This window comes from Jaculus jaculus, chromosome 15 (genome assembly GCF_020740685.1).
Source record: "Jaculus jaculus isolate mJacJac1 chromosome 15, mJacJac1.mat.Y.cur, whole genome shotgun sequence".
NCBI classification, from domain to species: Eukaryota; Metazoa; Chordata; class Mammalia; order Rodentia; family Dipodidae; genus Jaculus; species Jaculus jaculus.
Genome location: NC_059116.1, coordinates 48,207,262 through 48,222,369, shown reverse-complemented (window position 1 = coordinate 48,222,369; position 15,108 = coordinate 48,207,262). Strand labels below are relative to the sequence as shown.

The 15,108-nt window shown below is 45.6% G+C and overlaps 1 protein-coding gene across 1 annotated transcript in view; it reads left to right on the top strand.

The window, feature by feature from the left end:
• The window catches only part of Fhod3 (formin homology 2 domain containing 3), a 502,577-nt gene that overhangs the window by 421,187 nt on the left and 66,282 nt on the right, over positions 1-15,108 (top strand). Inside the window, exons 15-16 of the mRNA XM_045134751.1 lie at positions 4,429-4,710; positions 8,888-9,771. Coding sequence (XP_044990686.1) covers positions 4,429-4,710; positions 8,888-9,771 — 1,166 coding nt within the window. The remainder of the gene's footprint in view (positions 1-4,428; positions 4,711-8,887; positions 9,772-15,108) is intronic.

The window sequence follows — 15,108 nt, the reverse complement described above, 5'->3', positions numbered from 1 at the left end:
AACCTTATGCAGCCCATGGCTGCTCTCAAATGGGAAAACAGTTCTTCTCCTAGGTGGTATCTGAGAGAGAACATGTTCTAGAGTCTCAGGCCTTACCCATCCAGCCCTGACCTATATAATTAGTACCAGGCTTATATGTATGTGTATATTCATGTGTATGCAGGTTAATGAGTATTGGGGTGCACATGCATATAGAGGCTAGTTGACAACCTCAGGTGTCGCTGATCACCTGTTTGGAAACAGATTTTCACTGGCCTGGTACTTACCAACTGGGCTACAATGGCCTCTATCTCCTCAGTCTTGGGACTACAAGCATACATTATCGCACCCCAGCATTCTTTAATGTGGGTTTTCATGCTTACAAAGCATTGGGCACCCAGTGCCAGTTCTTTGTTGTCTTCCTCTGTGGAGCAGCTTTGACTGGCATTTGCTTCTTGCCGCTCAGTCTCTTTGTCTGCACCGTTTGTTTTCTGGTTATCCTTCCGCCCTGACAGGAGTCTCTCCTGTATCTCATGAGTGTGCCTAATCTATTCCTACAGGAAGCATGCTTGGCCTGACACAGGTATAGTCAAAACTCCTTGCAGAGAAAATGAAACATAGCCACTCTAGCTGAAGTGGGCCCTTAGGGCAATGTCCCAGGTCCTCCTCTCAGTACATGAAGTCCACCATCACAGCCCTGGATGGCTGTCAAACTCCCCTTGTGTAAGGTTGGGAATTCAATGGTGTCTAATCACAGAGCTTGTCAGGAACAAGGCCCCATCCATAGTTATCACTTTAATTCTTTGGCTTAACTTGAGTGTGTGAGACCACTGCTTATTTTGTTCATTAGGATAGCCTCTCATCCCACAGCTTTGCAGTCAGACCTTGTGGCCACTGAGCCATGTGCTCTGGGCAGGGTGTGGCTTTGAAGATGACACCTCCCTGGCTGTTATGAGAAGAAAACGCACAGGTGCACATGACTGGCCTTCATGAAGTGAGGCTGTGCCTGATGGGGACAGGATCGCACTGCTCTCGCCTAAGAGTGTGTAGCTCTTTCGAGCTTGTACATCTGGTGCCCCACACTTGCCCAGGTGACCCTTGGCCAATCAGGAAGCTGAGATACTGCTCAAGTCCTGTGTGTTAAGTAAAATGAGACAGCATGAGCTGGGGGAGGGGACCGAGAAGGGGGTTCATGTGAACTGAAGTCAAGCTGCCAGCAGCCATGCATCCTCCCTCCTCTGCCTGCTTAGTGTGGGGTGCTGGGGGGTCGGGGGCAGGCCTGGCTTGCCCTGCGTGGTGGAGAGCCACCGCAAGACGCCCTTGCCAGTGTCTCCCACATGCTCGCCATGAAGACCCAAGTGCATGCCACGTGCTCAGCTGTTGCAGATGCATTTTCGTTTTGATGTGGCTATTATGAAGTAAGTGTGTAGCACACATGCTTTCTGTCAGCCCCACGATGACACCGCCATTGCTCAAGCTTTGCTTTCACCCCGCCTGTGAAGCTCGTGGGTCTTTGTAGGTCTTTGCTCAATACTATTACCAAATGAGAAAGCAATAAGCATACAAACTCCTTTTACCCCAAGAGGAAGCTTTCTGAAAGGCATATTCTCTCTTTCCAATATTGTAACCCAGTTTTGAGTTTTAAGGACAAGTGTGTGACATGCCTTTTCCCAGGCATGTGTGTTCTCAGGGCTGTGCTTTTCTCTTTCTTTCTGCTACTGCCAGCCCTGGCATCTCTATCTGGAAACAGAGATATCACACTTTCTTTCTTTAAAAGCCTTCCTTCTAGGGACAGCTGCTAGGCAGCAGAGGGTTTTGCTGTCCCCTTCACTCTCCAGGCTCGAGCACCCAGGGACAACACATGTCATGGCACCAAGCCCCAGACAAGCAGAGGGAGAAGTCCTCAGTTCCCAGCCCCAAATCCCACCTGAAGGACCCTAGGGGTTCTCCTAGCGTTTCGTCTTTTTGGTGGTTGGAAATTGCTCAAGATCACAAGGAAAGGAAAGACTTGGTTTCACCCTCTCCACCTCTACTCTCCCTCCCCACTTCCTTGCCCCCTTCTCATGTCACAAACTGAGTAGACTGGATAAGGGCTGCTTTTCCCAGGGGATTCTAGAGGCATGGCTTCTTGCTGAGAGGCTGATGGCATCAGGCCCTCTGCCCAGTGAGACCCAAGTTTTTCTTCCCCACAGTAATGTCAGAATTTGGCTTGCTGAGGGGCTAAGCATCCAGGTCTGCTGACCCATGGCCAGTTGTCCTTAAATGTGAGGCAGCAGGATGTGTCCATAGCTACCTTCAGTTCTTGTGGATCCTGCCTGAACTTCTTTGTCACCTGGAGCCTGGTGTGCCCAGGACTCACACCCCATCCTCAGTGCACAACCTGGAGGGGTGGAGTGCCGCCAGGGGTGAGCCAGCCTCCTCTGGCCTGTCCATGTGGCATTTGGCTCAGAGGGTTCTATATTCTTAGTCATTTTGTCACCTCTACAAATTTCAGAGCTGCTAGCTTTGGTCAACAAAAAAACAGGCATAAGCCAGACTGAGTTATTTCCCTGTGGTAGCACACAAGTGAGAGTATGTTTCAATTTGACACAAGAACCACATTTCTTGGGCTGGAGAGATGACTTAGTGGTTAAGGCACTTGCCTGCAAAGCCATGGGACTCAGTTCTGATCCACCAGAACCCAGATAAAACCAGATGCACAAGGTTGTGCATGCATCTGGAATTTGCTATGGCTAGAGGCCCTGACATGCTCATTCATTCTCTTTCTTTCTTTCTCTCTCTCTCTCTCTCTCTCTCTCTCTCTCTCTCTCTCTCCCCCTTTCTTTCTCTCTCTCAAATAAATAGATAAGTAAGTAAATACATAAAATATTTATAAAGCACCTCATTTCTAATCTTCATAGGTTTATGAATAGTTCTGTGCCCATGATTGATTTTTTTTTTTTTGTTATATTTTGCTTCGTTTGTCTGTTTTGAGACTGGGTATCACTTTGTAGCCCAAACTAGCTTGCAACTCACTCTGTAGCCCAGGCTAGCCTCAAACTCACAATTATTCTCCTGCTTCAGCCTCCCAAGTGCAGGGATTACAGGAGTAAGCTACCATACCCAGGGCTTATTTTTAAAACAATGTATTTATGAAGCAAAGTTTAAGAAAAGATTTTAATGCAGATTTAAGCACAGGCATTCAGGAAGAGAAAGATACCTAAGAAAAGGGCTTCTCAGGAAAGCCTAGTCAAGCATCTCTTTAAATAGTTTTCAAAATCATATTCTAACTGCCCACCACGAGCAAACATAATCTGAGCAAGGCAGGGGAATGGGCCCCATTTAGCCACTGATTTCAGAGACCATTAAGCTGATTGGCTTGGCTCACTGTGGGTCTTATTACTCTTCTCTGAAGAGGCCAAAGGACCCTCATTCATTCTCTACTGTGTAACGAACGACCACAAATGCTGTGAGTGAAAACAATACCCACTTACTGTCTTTACTGTTTTCCAACATGGCTCAGTTGGGCTCCTGGGGCCCAGGCTTATTCAGGGTACTTCCTTTCACTTGTCAAACTGAGGTCCCTGTTCTTTGTTGGCTGACAGCCAGAGTTCATTGTCACCTTGCAGAAACCACCCATATATCTGTCACTCCCCATCTCCCCTTTGGATAGCCAGTGATACAGGTATATATGACATCCTTCTCATGCTTCTTTTAATTCTCTGACATCCTTTCCCATTGCTAGTTGGAACTCTCCAATTTTAAGGGTTCATCTGGTTGACCCATCTCTGTATTTTATTTAATATGTGTTATGTGTTGCACGTGCATGTGTTGTGGGGGGGGGGTCACACTTGTGAGGGTGTATGTACAGAAGCTAGAGGTCAATGTCAGGTATCTTCCTTAGCCACTCTCTACCTTATTTATTGAGACAGTCTCTCACTGAACCTGGAGCTCACTGATTGGGCTATACTAGCTAGTCAGTAATCCCCAGGAATCTGCTGTTTCTATTTCCCCAGTGCTGGGATTACAGAAGCAAACCACCATATCAGACATTTAACATGGGTTCTGGGGGTCCAAACTCAGGTTCTCATGTCTTTAAGTCATCTGCACCATTCAAGAAACACAGAGTGGGATTTTTTTTTTAAATTTTGGTTTTTAAATTTTTACTTATTTAAGAGAGAGAAAAAGAGGCAGATAGAGAGCAAGAGAGAATGGACACGCCATGGTCTCCAGCCAGTACAATAAAACTTTAGACGCGTGTACCACCTTGTACATCTGGCTTTACATAGGTACTGGGGAATCAAACCTTAAGTTGTGCAGGCAAATGTCTTAACTACCAAGCCATCTCTCCAGCCCAGAATGGAAATTTTGAGGCCTCTCTTTAGTCTTCTGCCCAAAACAATTAACCTCACATCTTAAGTGATCCCAAGAAACCCCTATTGTCAATGTAATCTCCACTCTTGTCTCCAGCAGTAAGTATCGAGGATCCCGAGCCTGAACCAGAGGCAGAGACGGGGCAGATCACTGATGAAGCCAGCCAAGACATAGACTGTGCCCCTGGGGGAGCAGAGAGTGAAGGGGAGCGGGCACTGGAGCAAGAGCCCGAAGAAAGAGCCTCCCTCAGTGAAAAAGAGAGGCAGAACGAGGAGGTGAACGAGAGGGACAACTGCTCCGCCTCCAGCATCTCCTCCTCCAGTAGCACCTTAGAGAGGGAGGAGAAAGAAGACAAGCTCTCCAGGGACAGGACAACTGGTAAATACTACCCTTTTCTTCATCCTCACATCCCAGTGGACCCAGCAGCCAAGGACTAGGAGTGCTTAGAGCACGGGTATAGGCTGGTCTCCAAGGCGCTGTGCAGGGGCATTTCAATCCCTCAGCTGTGTCTCCCATCATCTGGAGCTAAGGCATCCGGCCACACTGAGAGGTCGCCTGCAGTTGCCATCCATTAGACAGGTGGCCCCGAGCACCCTGCCATGCTGTTGCTTCTTTCACTTCCATAGGTAGTGAAACAAGCCCTGATATGGTGGCCTGAGCTTCAGGAAAGGAATTCATGTCCCTCAGTTTGTTTCTCAGTTGCTAATAGCAAGTGTGACCTTTTTCAGTTTCTTATTTACCTTTAGTCACGTCATGTTGCCATATATTCCCTGGAAAGACTTTTCTGGAATGAAGCATGTGAAACCATGAAACCATGACTGAACCTCTCAGACCACAAAAGATAGATGTATGGACACATATTTCTAAAACATGATAGCTTATAATGTGTGCAGATGAATTTGACTCCTAGACCAGAGTTTGAATTTAGGTAGTTTCTTACCGTATATTCAGGCTCACTCTTTAGTATAGCATACATGTTTTTCCATATGGAATTCTATCTTTTCATTGTTATGCCTGGAATTCATTACTTTACCTATGAATTGGGTGGGTACTTTGCAGTTAGAGACCAGGTAGAATGCTAGTTTGGGCCTCCAATATGTCACTAGGGCTTAGGGACTTGCCACAGATGGCTATAGAATTTGTGAGATAGTCATATCACTTGTGACACCACAGTGTTTGTTCTTCTAACCCATGATCTATATACTGTCATGGTGGGGAAGGCTGCCCTCCTCCAGATAGTTGGCTAGCCATCAATTCACGTGTAAGGGGCACACTCTCAAGTCTTTAGGATCCATGAGGACATACTGGCTAGTGCCCTGACCCAGGTATGAATTTTTAGCTCTCAGATTAAAAGTACATTGTCTTGAAAGCACGGAAGAATGAATGAGTGCAAGAAGCCAACTGTCACTCAACAGTCCTGTCAGTGGCTTAATCTAAAATCTATGAGTTTCTCTTTTTGGGCATTATGATTCTTAAAAAGTCCTGAAAGACTTTATTCATTTCTATCTTAGCAATTATTGTACTGAAAAAATCTCATGTCTATGGTTAAATATGCATATTGATTTTGCTCAATTTCATTAGAGTCAGATTGTAATGTCTCCCAATTTCAGTTGTATGACTCAAACTTAACAGAATGGTGATCATAATACCAGGCTTCCGGTAGCTTCTTGGTTGTTTGGCCCTTGGTTTTGTGCATTTCAAGTAGCAGGATGAACTGTTCATCACATTTGGGTTTAGCAGCTTGAAGCACATCAACAAGATGGAGTCGTAAAGCTAAAACACGGAACTGAACTTCCTTGGATCATATTTTACAATATTCTTCCAAAAAAGGAAAACTTTCAAAAAATGCAGTTCTGTTTCATGTGAAGATCTGTTGACTTCCCACCAAGAGTGGGCAGTGTCCCAGAATACAGATCCAGGGTCTGCAACTTCCGAGTGGTTTTTCTAATTTACTCCAGTGCTATTCAGAGATTTAGTCATGTTCATTTGAAGTGATTTATTGAATCAAATGAATGAATGAATGAAAGAAAGAAAGAGAGAGAGAGAGAGAGAAAGAAAGAAAAGAAAGGAAGGAAGGAAAGAGGGAAGGAGGGGATGGAATAATGGTAGGAAGGAGGAAAAGAATGGGAAGAAAATAAGAGAGAGGAGAGGAGAGGAATGGAGGGAAGGGGATGGAGGAAGGAGAGATAACACTGTTGATATATTGACAGGCTTCTTCCTTCAGCAGCTGAGTCAGAGCAGCTCAAAATAGATTCTGCAGTTCAAAATGCTTTGTTAAATCAAAACAGACCCTGAGAGACCATACAATTATTCCCAATCCTATTTCTAATGATTGTGTTTATTACTAATGAAGGAGTTTGTAGGCTTGAAAGAAATTCAACTTTTTCCAGCAGGTTTTAGATTCATTTCATGAGTTCTGCTCTGTGGAATGTGGTGAGAAGTCTAGTATGGCATTTATTACACATTGTTATGTGTCCCTACAAGTGTCCTTTGTTGACGCTTGAATCAGGTCGGTGAGGAAAGGTCGTGTGCTTTGCTCGTAGTGATCCTCACTTCCTAGCAGTGTGTTTAGAGCGTACACTTTGTTCCCACAAGTTTCGGAGAGCATATTTGAGGGACGATCCAGAAGTTATAATGCTCTTTGAAACAGTGTTCTCCATACACAGAATAAATGCTTCAGCTAATTAAAAAATAAAAGCTTAGAAGATAAAAGGACCTAAGTGCCTTCTGCATTCCATTTAAAGTGAGAAAATGTACCACAGGTAGTCGGGGACAGTGTCGAACAACCTCTAGGAAAATGGTAAACAGCTGATGGAGGGAAGGATGTGTTTTGGCTTACAGTGTCAAGGGGAAGCTTCATGATGGCTGGGAAAGCCTTCTACAAACAAGACAGCTGGGGAAGGAGGTTGTCCAAGTGAGCCGAGATAGCGCTCAGCGTGAGGGGCATCAGGCTCACAATCGCAAGGCCCGGGCCCAGCCACATGCCTCTTCCAACACAGCTTCACCTTGCAAAGGCTCTGCCAGCTATGGATTAAGTACAAGGCTTTATCACAAACACCTGAGGCTATGGGAGAAATTTTACTTTGAAACTACCACAGTCTTGTAATTAGAAACACTTAAAAATCTGGGTGAATATTTGAACAAAATCTCAAGTAACCCACAAGAGGCCAAGTGGGGAGAGAAAAGGAAACATAAATAAAATGACAGACTTGAGCCCTAGCCTTACAGTTGTTACTTTACCTTAAAAGAGAGATTGGCAGGATGGATTTTAAAAACACACTAATTCTGTGCTGCCTGTACAAAACCCTTTTCAAACCACTCCGGAGGCAGCTTTGGAAGTGGGACCAGCAGTCCTGTTTAAAGCTGAGACTAGAGCAGGCGGTGATTGCAAGGGTGAGTGGAGATGGAGAGATTAGAGCAGAGGGCAGTCTGAGGTGAGGAAGCAGCCCCAAAGAAAGGAGCAAACCAGGTGGGTGTTGGAGGTGTGTGAAGAAGGAGGGGTGATTGGCTGGGCCTAGGACACCATGAGCCACTGGTCACCTAGAAAGGAGCAGTTTTGAAGGATGCTGGGAACAAAAGCTCCATTCATCTGGATCCTAGAGAAAACAAAGTTGGAGACAATGAGTGAGACAACTTCTGGCCTTAAAGGACAGGAGCAAAGTGGGGAGATAGGTGATGTATGTAATATGAGTCGAAGGAGATTTTGGTTAACATGGGAGAAAGTATGCACATATTTTTATGGCAGAGAGGACCTAGTGGGAGGGCAGAAAGGACCTAGTAGGCTTAGCAGGAAGGACCTGGTTTGGAGGAGGGGTGGTTCATAGAAAAGCCAGGGCAGAGAACCACCCAAGTTTTCCTAATGTACCAGAGGAGCACTTGAGCCCTAGTAAGCTACTATTTGTTGATAGCCACGGGAGGCTGTGACGGGTTCAAGTACAGGAAGGATTCTGGATATAAACTGCAAGATCTCTTCTAATGTAGCTGTTAAACTGGTAAATTGAGGAAGGAAGGCCATACCTGAGGGTGAGATAGGTAGGCAGAGGAGAGGGGCCTTGAAAGTCATCTAGGAAAGAGTGTAGGGAGACAGCCAGGCAGTATTGAGCCTCCTGAAGATGCATGGCCATGAACTTGAAATGCAGTCAATGGCACAGTTTGCATAGTGCAGAATTGTATATAGAGTAGACATAGATGTCATTACAGTCTTCCAATGTCTGCCTGGGCCAGAGAATCACTTCCTTGCCTCCCACTGTTTAGTTAGGACAGGAGCCCTGTTACCTATTGCATGGTGGGTTCTGACAAGTTGCCATGGGAGGAAGACAGGAGACAACATTTCCTACTATAGCCCAGGTGAGAACCAGGATCAGTGACTCCTGTCAGCATCCTGTCCTCGAGAGGTCATCAGCCACCTCCATCCTCTGCTTGGATTTTGTTACTCCCATGACTTCTCCTCAGTCACTCCTGTGTATCTGGCCTCCATATTGCATATCTGGTTTTTCTATCAATGGAAGCCCCTCCCTTGCTACTTTCTTATTTCTTCTCTCCCACATTCTTTTAGGTTTGTGGTCTGCAGGTATTCAGGATGCGGGTGTAAATGGACAGTGTGGTGACATTCTCACCAGCAAACGATTCATGCTGGACATGCTGTATGCCCATAACAGAAAGTCCACGGATGATGAGGAGAAGGGAGAGGAGGACCATGGGAGGACTGTTCAGGAGGCAGAGGCAGTGGCCAGCCTCGCCACCAGAATGTCCACGCTGCAGGCCAACTCTCAGGCTACAGAGGAGAATGTCAAGAGAGTGGACATAGGTTGTTTGGACAACCGGGGCAGTGTGAAAGCATTTGCTGAGAAATTCAACAGTGGTGACCTGGGAAGAGGTTCCACCCCTCCTGATGCAGAGTCCACTGATAAGGGCCCAGACTCAGCACCTGCACAGTTAAAGACTGAGTCTGACTATATCTGGGACCAGCTCATGGCCAATCCAAGGGAGCTCAGAATTCAAGACATGGATTTCACCGACCTGGGGGAGGAAGATGACATCGATGTCCTGGATGTGGATCTGGGTCACCGGGAAGCTCCAGGGCCACCTCCCCCACCCCCACCCACATTTCTGGGTCTGCCGCCCCCACCCCCTCCACCCCTATTGGACAGTGTGCCTCCCCCTCCAGTCCCCGGTAATTTATTGGCTCCTCCTCCTCCAGTGTTCAGTGCTCCTCAGGGCTTAGGGTGGGCCCAGGTACCCAGGGGTCAGCCAGCATTCACCAAGAAAAAGAAGACCATCCGTCTGTTTTGGAATGAGGTCCGGCCCTTTGAGTGGCCATGTAAGAGCAATCGCCGCTGCAGGGAATTCCTGTGGTCAAAACTGGAACCCATCAAAGTGGACACTTCCAGACTAGAGCACCTGTTCGAGTCCAAGTCCAAGGAACTGTCTGTCACAAAGGTAGGGCCCTGCTGGGGAATGGCTGAGGAGACTGGTTCTGTGGGAAATAGCCTGTTTGTATTGCTGTGGCTATTTGGTGAGAAGTCCACTGGTATAAAGATCTGAGCTTAGGAGAGTATACTTGGGTTATATGTTCTGTGTAAAATACACAGCTGGATACGGGCTGCATGACATCGTGGAAAGAAGCAGATAATCCTATGGCAAAAACAAGGAGGTTAGCCATGGAACAATAGCATGGCTTGCTAGTGAATGGTAGTGCTAACTAGAAGAATGTGGACTTGGCCATTCACCAAACTCAATGTGTGTGCTCTTTAAGTCTGTCCTTGAGGATTATGGTTGATAGTAACACGCAGAGTTTAGCTGTAGCCAATAAGGTAAGTGACATTTCTTTGGATAATTCTGAGGCAGCAACTATCTAGATGGTTCCCAATAGCTATAAATTTATATTTTTACAAAAATTGCACATTCGTCTTGGCTTCTTATTTTTCAGAAATTCATGAGGACCTGTAGACATTGCTGCTATGATATTGTTAATAGAGCTGTTATACCTATTTTTATACATGGGAAACACTATATATAAAATGATTGGGTATCAGACAGAAAGTCATGGATAATGAGCTCTGATTAAGAAACTATAAGATTGTATTTCCCATGAATCCAAGTACTAGTAATGCTCCCATTTTATATCTTAACCCAGAAAGTATATGACACAGGGTACAATACAGTTTTAAAACAAGCTGAAGACTGACTGCCTTCACATCTTAGAAATTTGGGGTATGAGAAAGCATTTTGTAAAGTGTGACATAGACTGTAAACAGCTTCATAACCTGCTGCCTCCACTTCGCAGTGCTGGGGCTGGAGTAGTATCCATCGCACCCAGTTTTATGTGGTGATGGAGATCCAGCCCATCGTTGTGCTGGCTGGACAAGTACTCCACCCAGTGAGCCACATCCCCAGTTCTCTGACCTCATTGTGAGTCACTTCTAAGTCCAGGTGCTGCTCCAGATAGTAATAATATTTTGGGCTGAGCATAAAGCTGCCTGGACTGGGAGCCCAGATTTAAGATCTAGCACCAATTCTGAATCCAACACTGTGTAGCGCACTTGAGGCAAGTGTGTGCATCAAGCAGGAGGTGCTGTTGCTACTCTGTGATGCTAAAAGGCCAGTGGGGGGAGGAACTGTCCGTGTTCAGTTGAGGTTCTGTGAGGGGTGAGGGTCTATGTGACCCTATGAGCATGTGCATGCGTGGCGTGTGTGTGAAAGTCAGAGGATAACCTTGAGTTGTCAATGCTCTCCTTCCACTTTGTTTCAGACAGGGTCTCTCTGACTGCTTGCCCCTGTGAATGGCAGGCGAGCTGGCCCTCAGCTTCAGTGTTCTCCTGACCCAGCCTCCCGTTGGCGTAGGTGCATTGGGACTACAGACTCTTACTCTACCTGAATCTTGTGTTGTGTGGGGTCTGTTCTCCCCAGAACTTCAACTTCTGTCATCAGACTTGTGCAATAGCACTTTTAAACACTGAGCCATCAACTCCCCAAACTGCTTGCCACCTTTTGTCAATTGGTATTCACCCCAGTGTCTATTTCTGTCCGGGCTTAGAGAGCCTCGATCATTTCCAGCTTTAGAAATCTTGAGTCAGAATTAAAACTTCCTCATTTGGGAATCCAAACTGCTGAGTTGTAATGTAAAAAGCCTTGCCTTGTCAATCCTGCCCTCCTGCTGAAAGTGGGCCCAGCTTTTGCCTTTCTAGAAAATAACACCCAGGAAGGCAGTGCTGAGCACACATTCTTGGTATGCACATGTCCTGACTTTTCCAGACTGGAACCACATTGTGCAGGGCCACCCACATGCCCTCTTTCCACTTCCTGCATTCAGCTTGGCATGCAGGAGGTAAGCTGGGCATTACACAGCAGTCTGTGGGCACCGGGGGTTACCTGTGACCTGTCTCACAATTGCCACCCTGGATCCACTTGACCCTACTGGACAGTCTCTTCCCTCCAGCATCGTGGGACTGGTTGTGCCACCGGCTTCCTGTGATTGGAGGTTGCTGAGGAGAGGCTGTCCCTGACTCAGCAGGACCAGTTGGTAGTGAAGCGTTTCTAACCTACTTTTCATGAAGTGGTGAGGGTGTTTCCTAGAGAAGTCCTACAATGAACCGTGTCTCCCTCCCCTTTCTTGGTCCCACTCCAGCTGATTTGGTTGGTAAGAAGAATTTGGCTTCTGCCCTCTTTTTTTTAAAAAAAAAAAAAATTATTTTTTTGGTTTTTCGAGGTAGGGTATTGCTGTAGCCAGGCTGACCTGATAAATTCACTATGTGCTCTTGGGCTGGCCTAGAACTTCCAGGGATCCTCTTACCTCTGCCTCCCAAGTACTGGGATTAAAGGTGTGCACTGCCACACCCGGTGGCTTCTGCCCTCTTCTGTTCTTACCTGAAGTAGAGTGTTACCTCCTGAGATAAATGTTTGCATGGTTCTTGTAAAGTGCAGAGGGAAGAGAAATGACATCCAGTCATCACATCTGTGCATTTGTATCTGCAGAGTTCATAGCTGTAGGAGGAATCTATTTTTTTTTTTTACCATGCAAAGTACCTCTGTATTGAACAGCAAATTTCCCTTGTCCTTATTCTCTAAACAATACAATATGACAAATAGATACGTAGCATTTGTCTTGTATTAGGTGATGTGAATAATCTGGAGATGATTTAAGGTACACAAGAGTCCATTTTATATAAGGAATCCGAGGACTATGGTATCCTCTAGGAGTTCTGCAACTAAGCCCCCATGGATACTGAGGGACAACTATACTGAAAAGTTTACTAAATGCATTCCGTAATGTTCTACAGGGAGACTCAGGAGTGAATGCCTTTTATGCTTTATAGTAAACGTGAGCAGGAACTAACTCAAACTGTCTTGAAAAGGTGAGGATGCAAATGAGGATTAAAGTGGTAATCCATTTTGTATATGTTACTTATTCAGTTGTCACCAGTTTCTCTTCTGTTTCTAATCACTAGCTTGATTTTCAAAGGGCGGGGGGAGGAGCAGAGCTGAAAACAGCCACTTACGAATTCTGACTCCTGAGGTTTTCATTAAGTATGATAGTCTGCAAGACAACACAAAACAAAGGCAACTGGTTTTTGTTTCCAGTGGAAAACTAACACCAGACCTGAATTGTGGGGCATGGGCATGATCAGTTCCCAAAAGATTCATGAGCCAAATCCAAGGCTGGCGGGACCTCTCCATGGATGTGATAAGAGCAAAAAATATTCTTCCTTCCTGTTTTCTTTCAAAAATAGTTTCTGAAACAGGAGCCACTTTTCTTTTGCAGTAGGAAATACACATAGCTTTTTAGTAGGATGATGTTAGTTTGTGTTTTGTGGCAAAAGACAGAAATCCTGTGTTAAATTTCTCTATGTTGTACTTCTGTCACTGGTCCCAGACATGGTGAATCCATTAGAAGATCGTTAAAGTAATTCCAGAGAAAAATTTCAGGGGCAGAAAGTCCAGAAGGGTCTAGACACTATTTTAAGGAGCCCCAGGAAGTGGCCTTCCAACCTTCTTATCTTAGGGACAGCAGACTCCTGCCTTCTCTTAAAGGTGCTTTTTTCTTCCTGAGTTGCCACCAAACCAAGACAAGCAGGAAGCAGAGTCCATGCCAGAAGGAAGAGGACTCAGCTTCTCTCCCACTTTGCTTCCTCCGATTATATAGGCTTAGCACAGGGGTCTGGAAGAACTTGTTCAACTATATTGATCCTGGAGTAGATCAGAAACTACTAACAGTGACTCGATTTTTTGCATGTGTGTGATATAATGCGTGTTCATATGTGTAGGCGCACATGCACTTGTACATGAGGGAGGCCAGAGGTCAATGTCATATGTTTTCCCCAGTTGCTTTCCTCCTAGTTTTTGAGACAGGTTCTTCCTGAACTTGGAGCTACTGATTTGGCTAAACCAGCTTTTGGCTAGCAAGCCCCAAGGAATTCCCTGTGTCTGCCCTCCCAGCACTGGAGTTACAGGCATGAGCCATCATGATCACCTTTCATGTGGGCGCTGGGGATCTGAACTCAGGACCTTATGCTTCTGCAGCAAGCACTTTACCCATTTAGCCACATCCGCAGTGCCCATCAATGATTTTTTAAAGCATATTTGGAGATGCAATGTAATTGGCCTCAGCCCAAATGGATTTTTAAATTTTTATTTACTTACTTATTGTGACGGGGGGCAGATATAGAGAGAGATAGAGAGAGAGAAAATGGGTGCACCAGAGCCTCCATCCAGGCAAATGAACTCCAACTGCATGTGCACTTTGTGCATTTGGCTAACATGAGTACTGGGGAATCAAACCTGGGTTCTTAGGCTTCATAGGCAAGTGCCTTAATTGCTAAGCTATCTCTCCAGCCTGATTTTTAGGTTTTTTTGTTTGGCTTTTCAAGGTAAGGTCTCACTCTAGCCCAGGCTGACCTGGATTTCACTAGGTAGTCTCCAGTTAGCCTTGAACTTATGGCAATCCTCCTACCTCTGCCTCCCAAGTGCTTGTATTAAAGGCATGCACCACCACATCTGGAGAATTTTTTTTATTGTTTATTTATTTGCAAGAAGAGAGATACTGAGGGAGAGAGATAGAAATGGGCATGTCAGGGCTTCTAGACACATGCATGCAACACTTTGTGCATCTGGATTTATGTGGGTACTGGGGAATCGAATCCAGGTCTTTAGGCTTCGCAGGAAACGTGCCTTAACGACTGAGCCCTTTCTCCAGCCCCTTTGTTTTGTTTTGATTCTTTTGATGCTTTGTCGCTTTGCCTGGAATTTACTATGTAGACCAGGCTGGCTCCAAATTTGAGGCAATCCTCCTGTCTCTGCCTTCTGAGTGCTGGATTTACAGGCATGTACCATCATGACTGATTAGAAAATTTCATTTTACCTAACTAAAGTGTTTTTAAGCCTTTATTTAGACTCATTTTTCCCCTTTTTGTTTCCCCCTAAAGTTTGCCATATATTTCAGTCTTTTTTATTGCAAGGCTAAGAAAATTCCATAGTTGTCTCTGTGAGTGACAACATGTCATTCAAATTATAACCTTGTAGCTGTCATTTTCTCAAGGGACAGTTTTAAAAAGACCCTGTGGCGTCAGTCCTTGTAGCATTTCTAGAATGTCCCCATGGAGCCAGACAGAGACCCAGGGTCTGCGGCAGTGGTGCCAAGGAGTGCGGGCCGGGCCAGTTGCCTTTCATGGAAGCACTGTGGAGCTCAGCAGCATTCTCCGAGACTCGGGAGTTCTCCTAGTAACTCATATCCTTAGACCAGCTTCTATTTTCACTCAGAGCACTTTCTGGAGTGACACG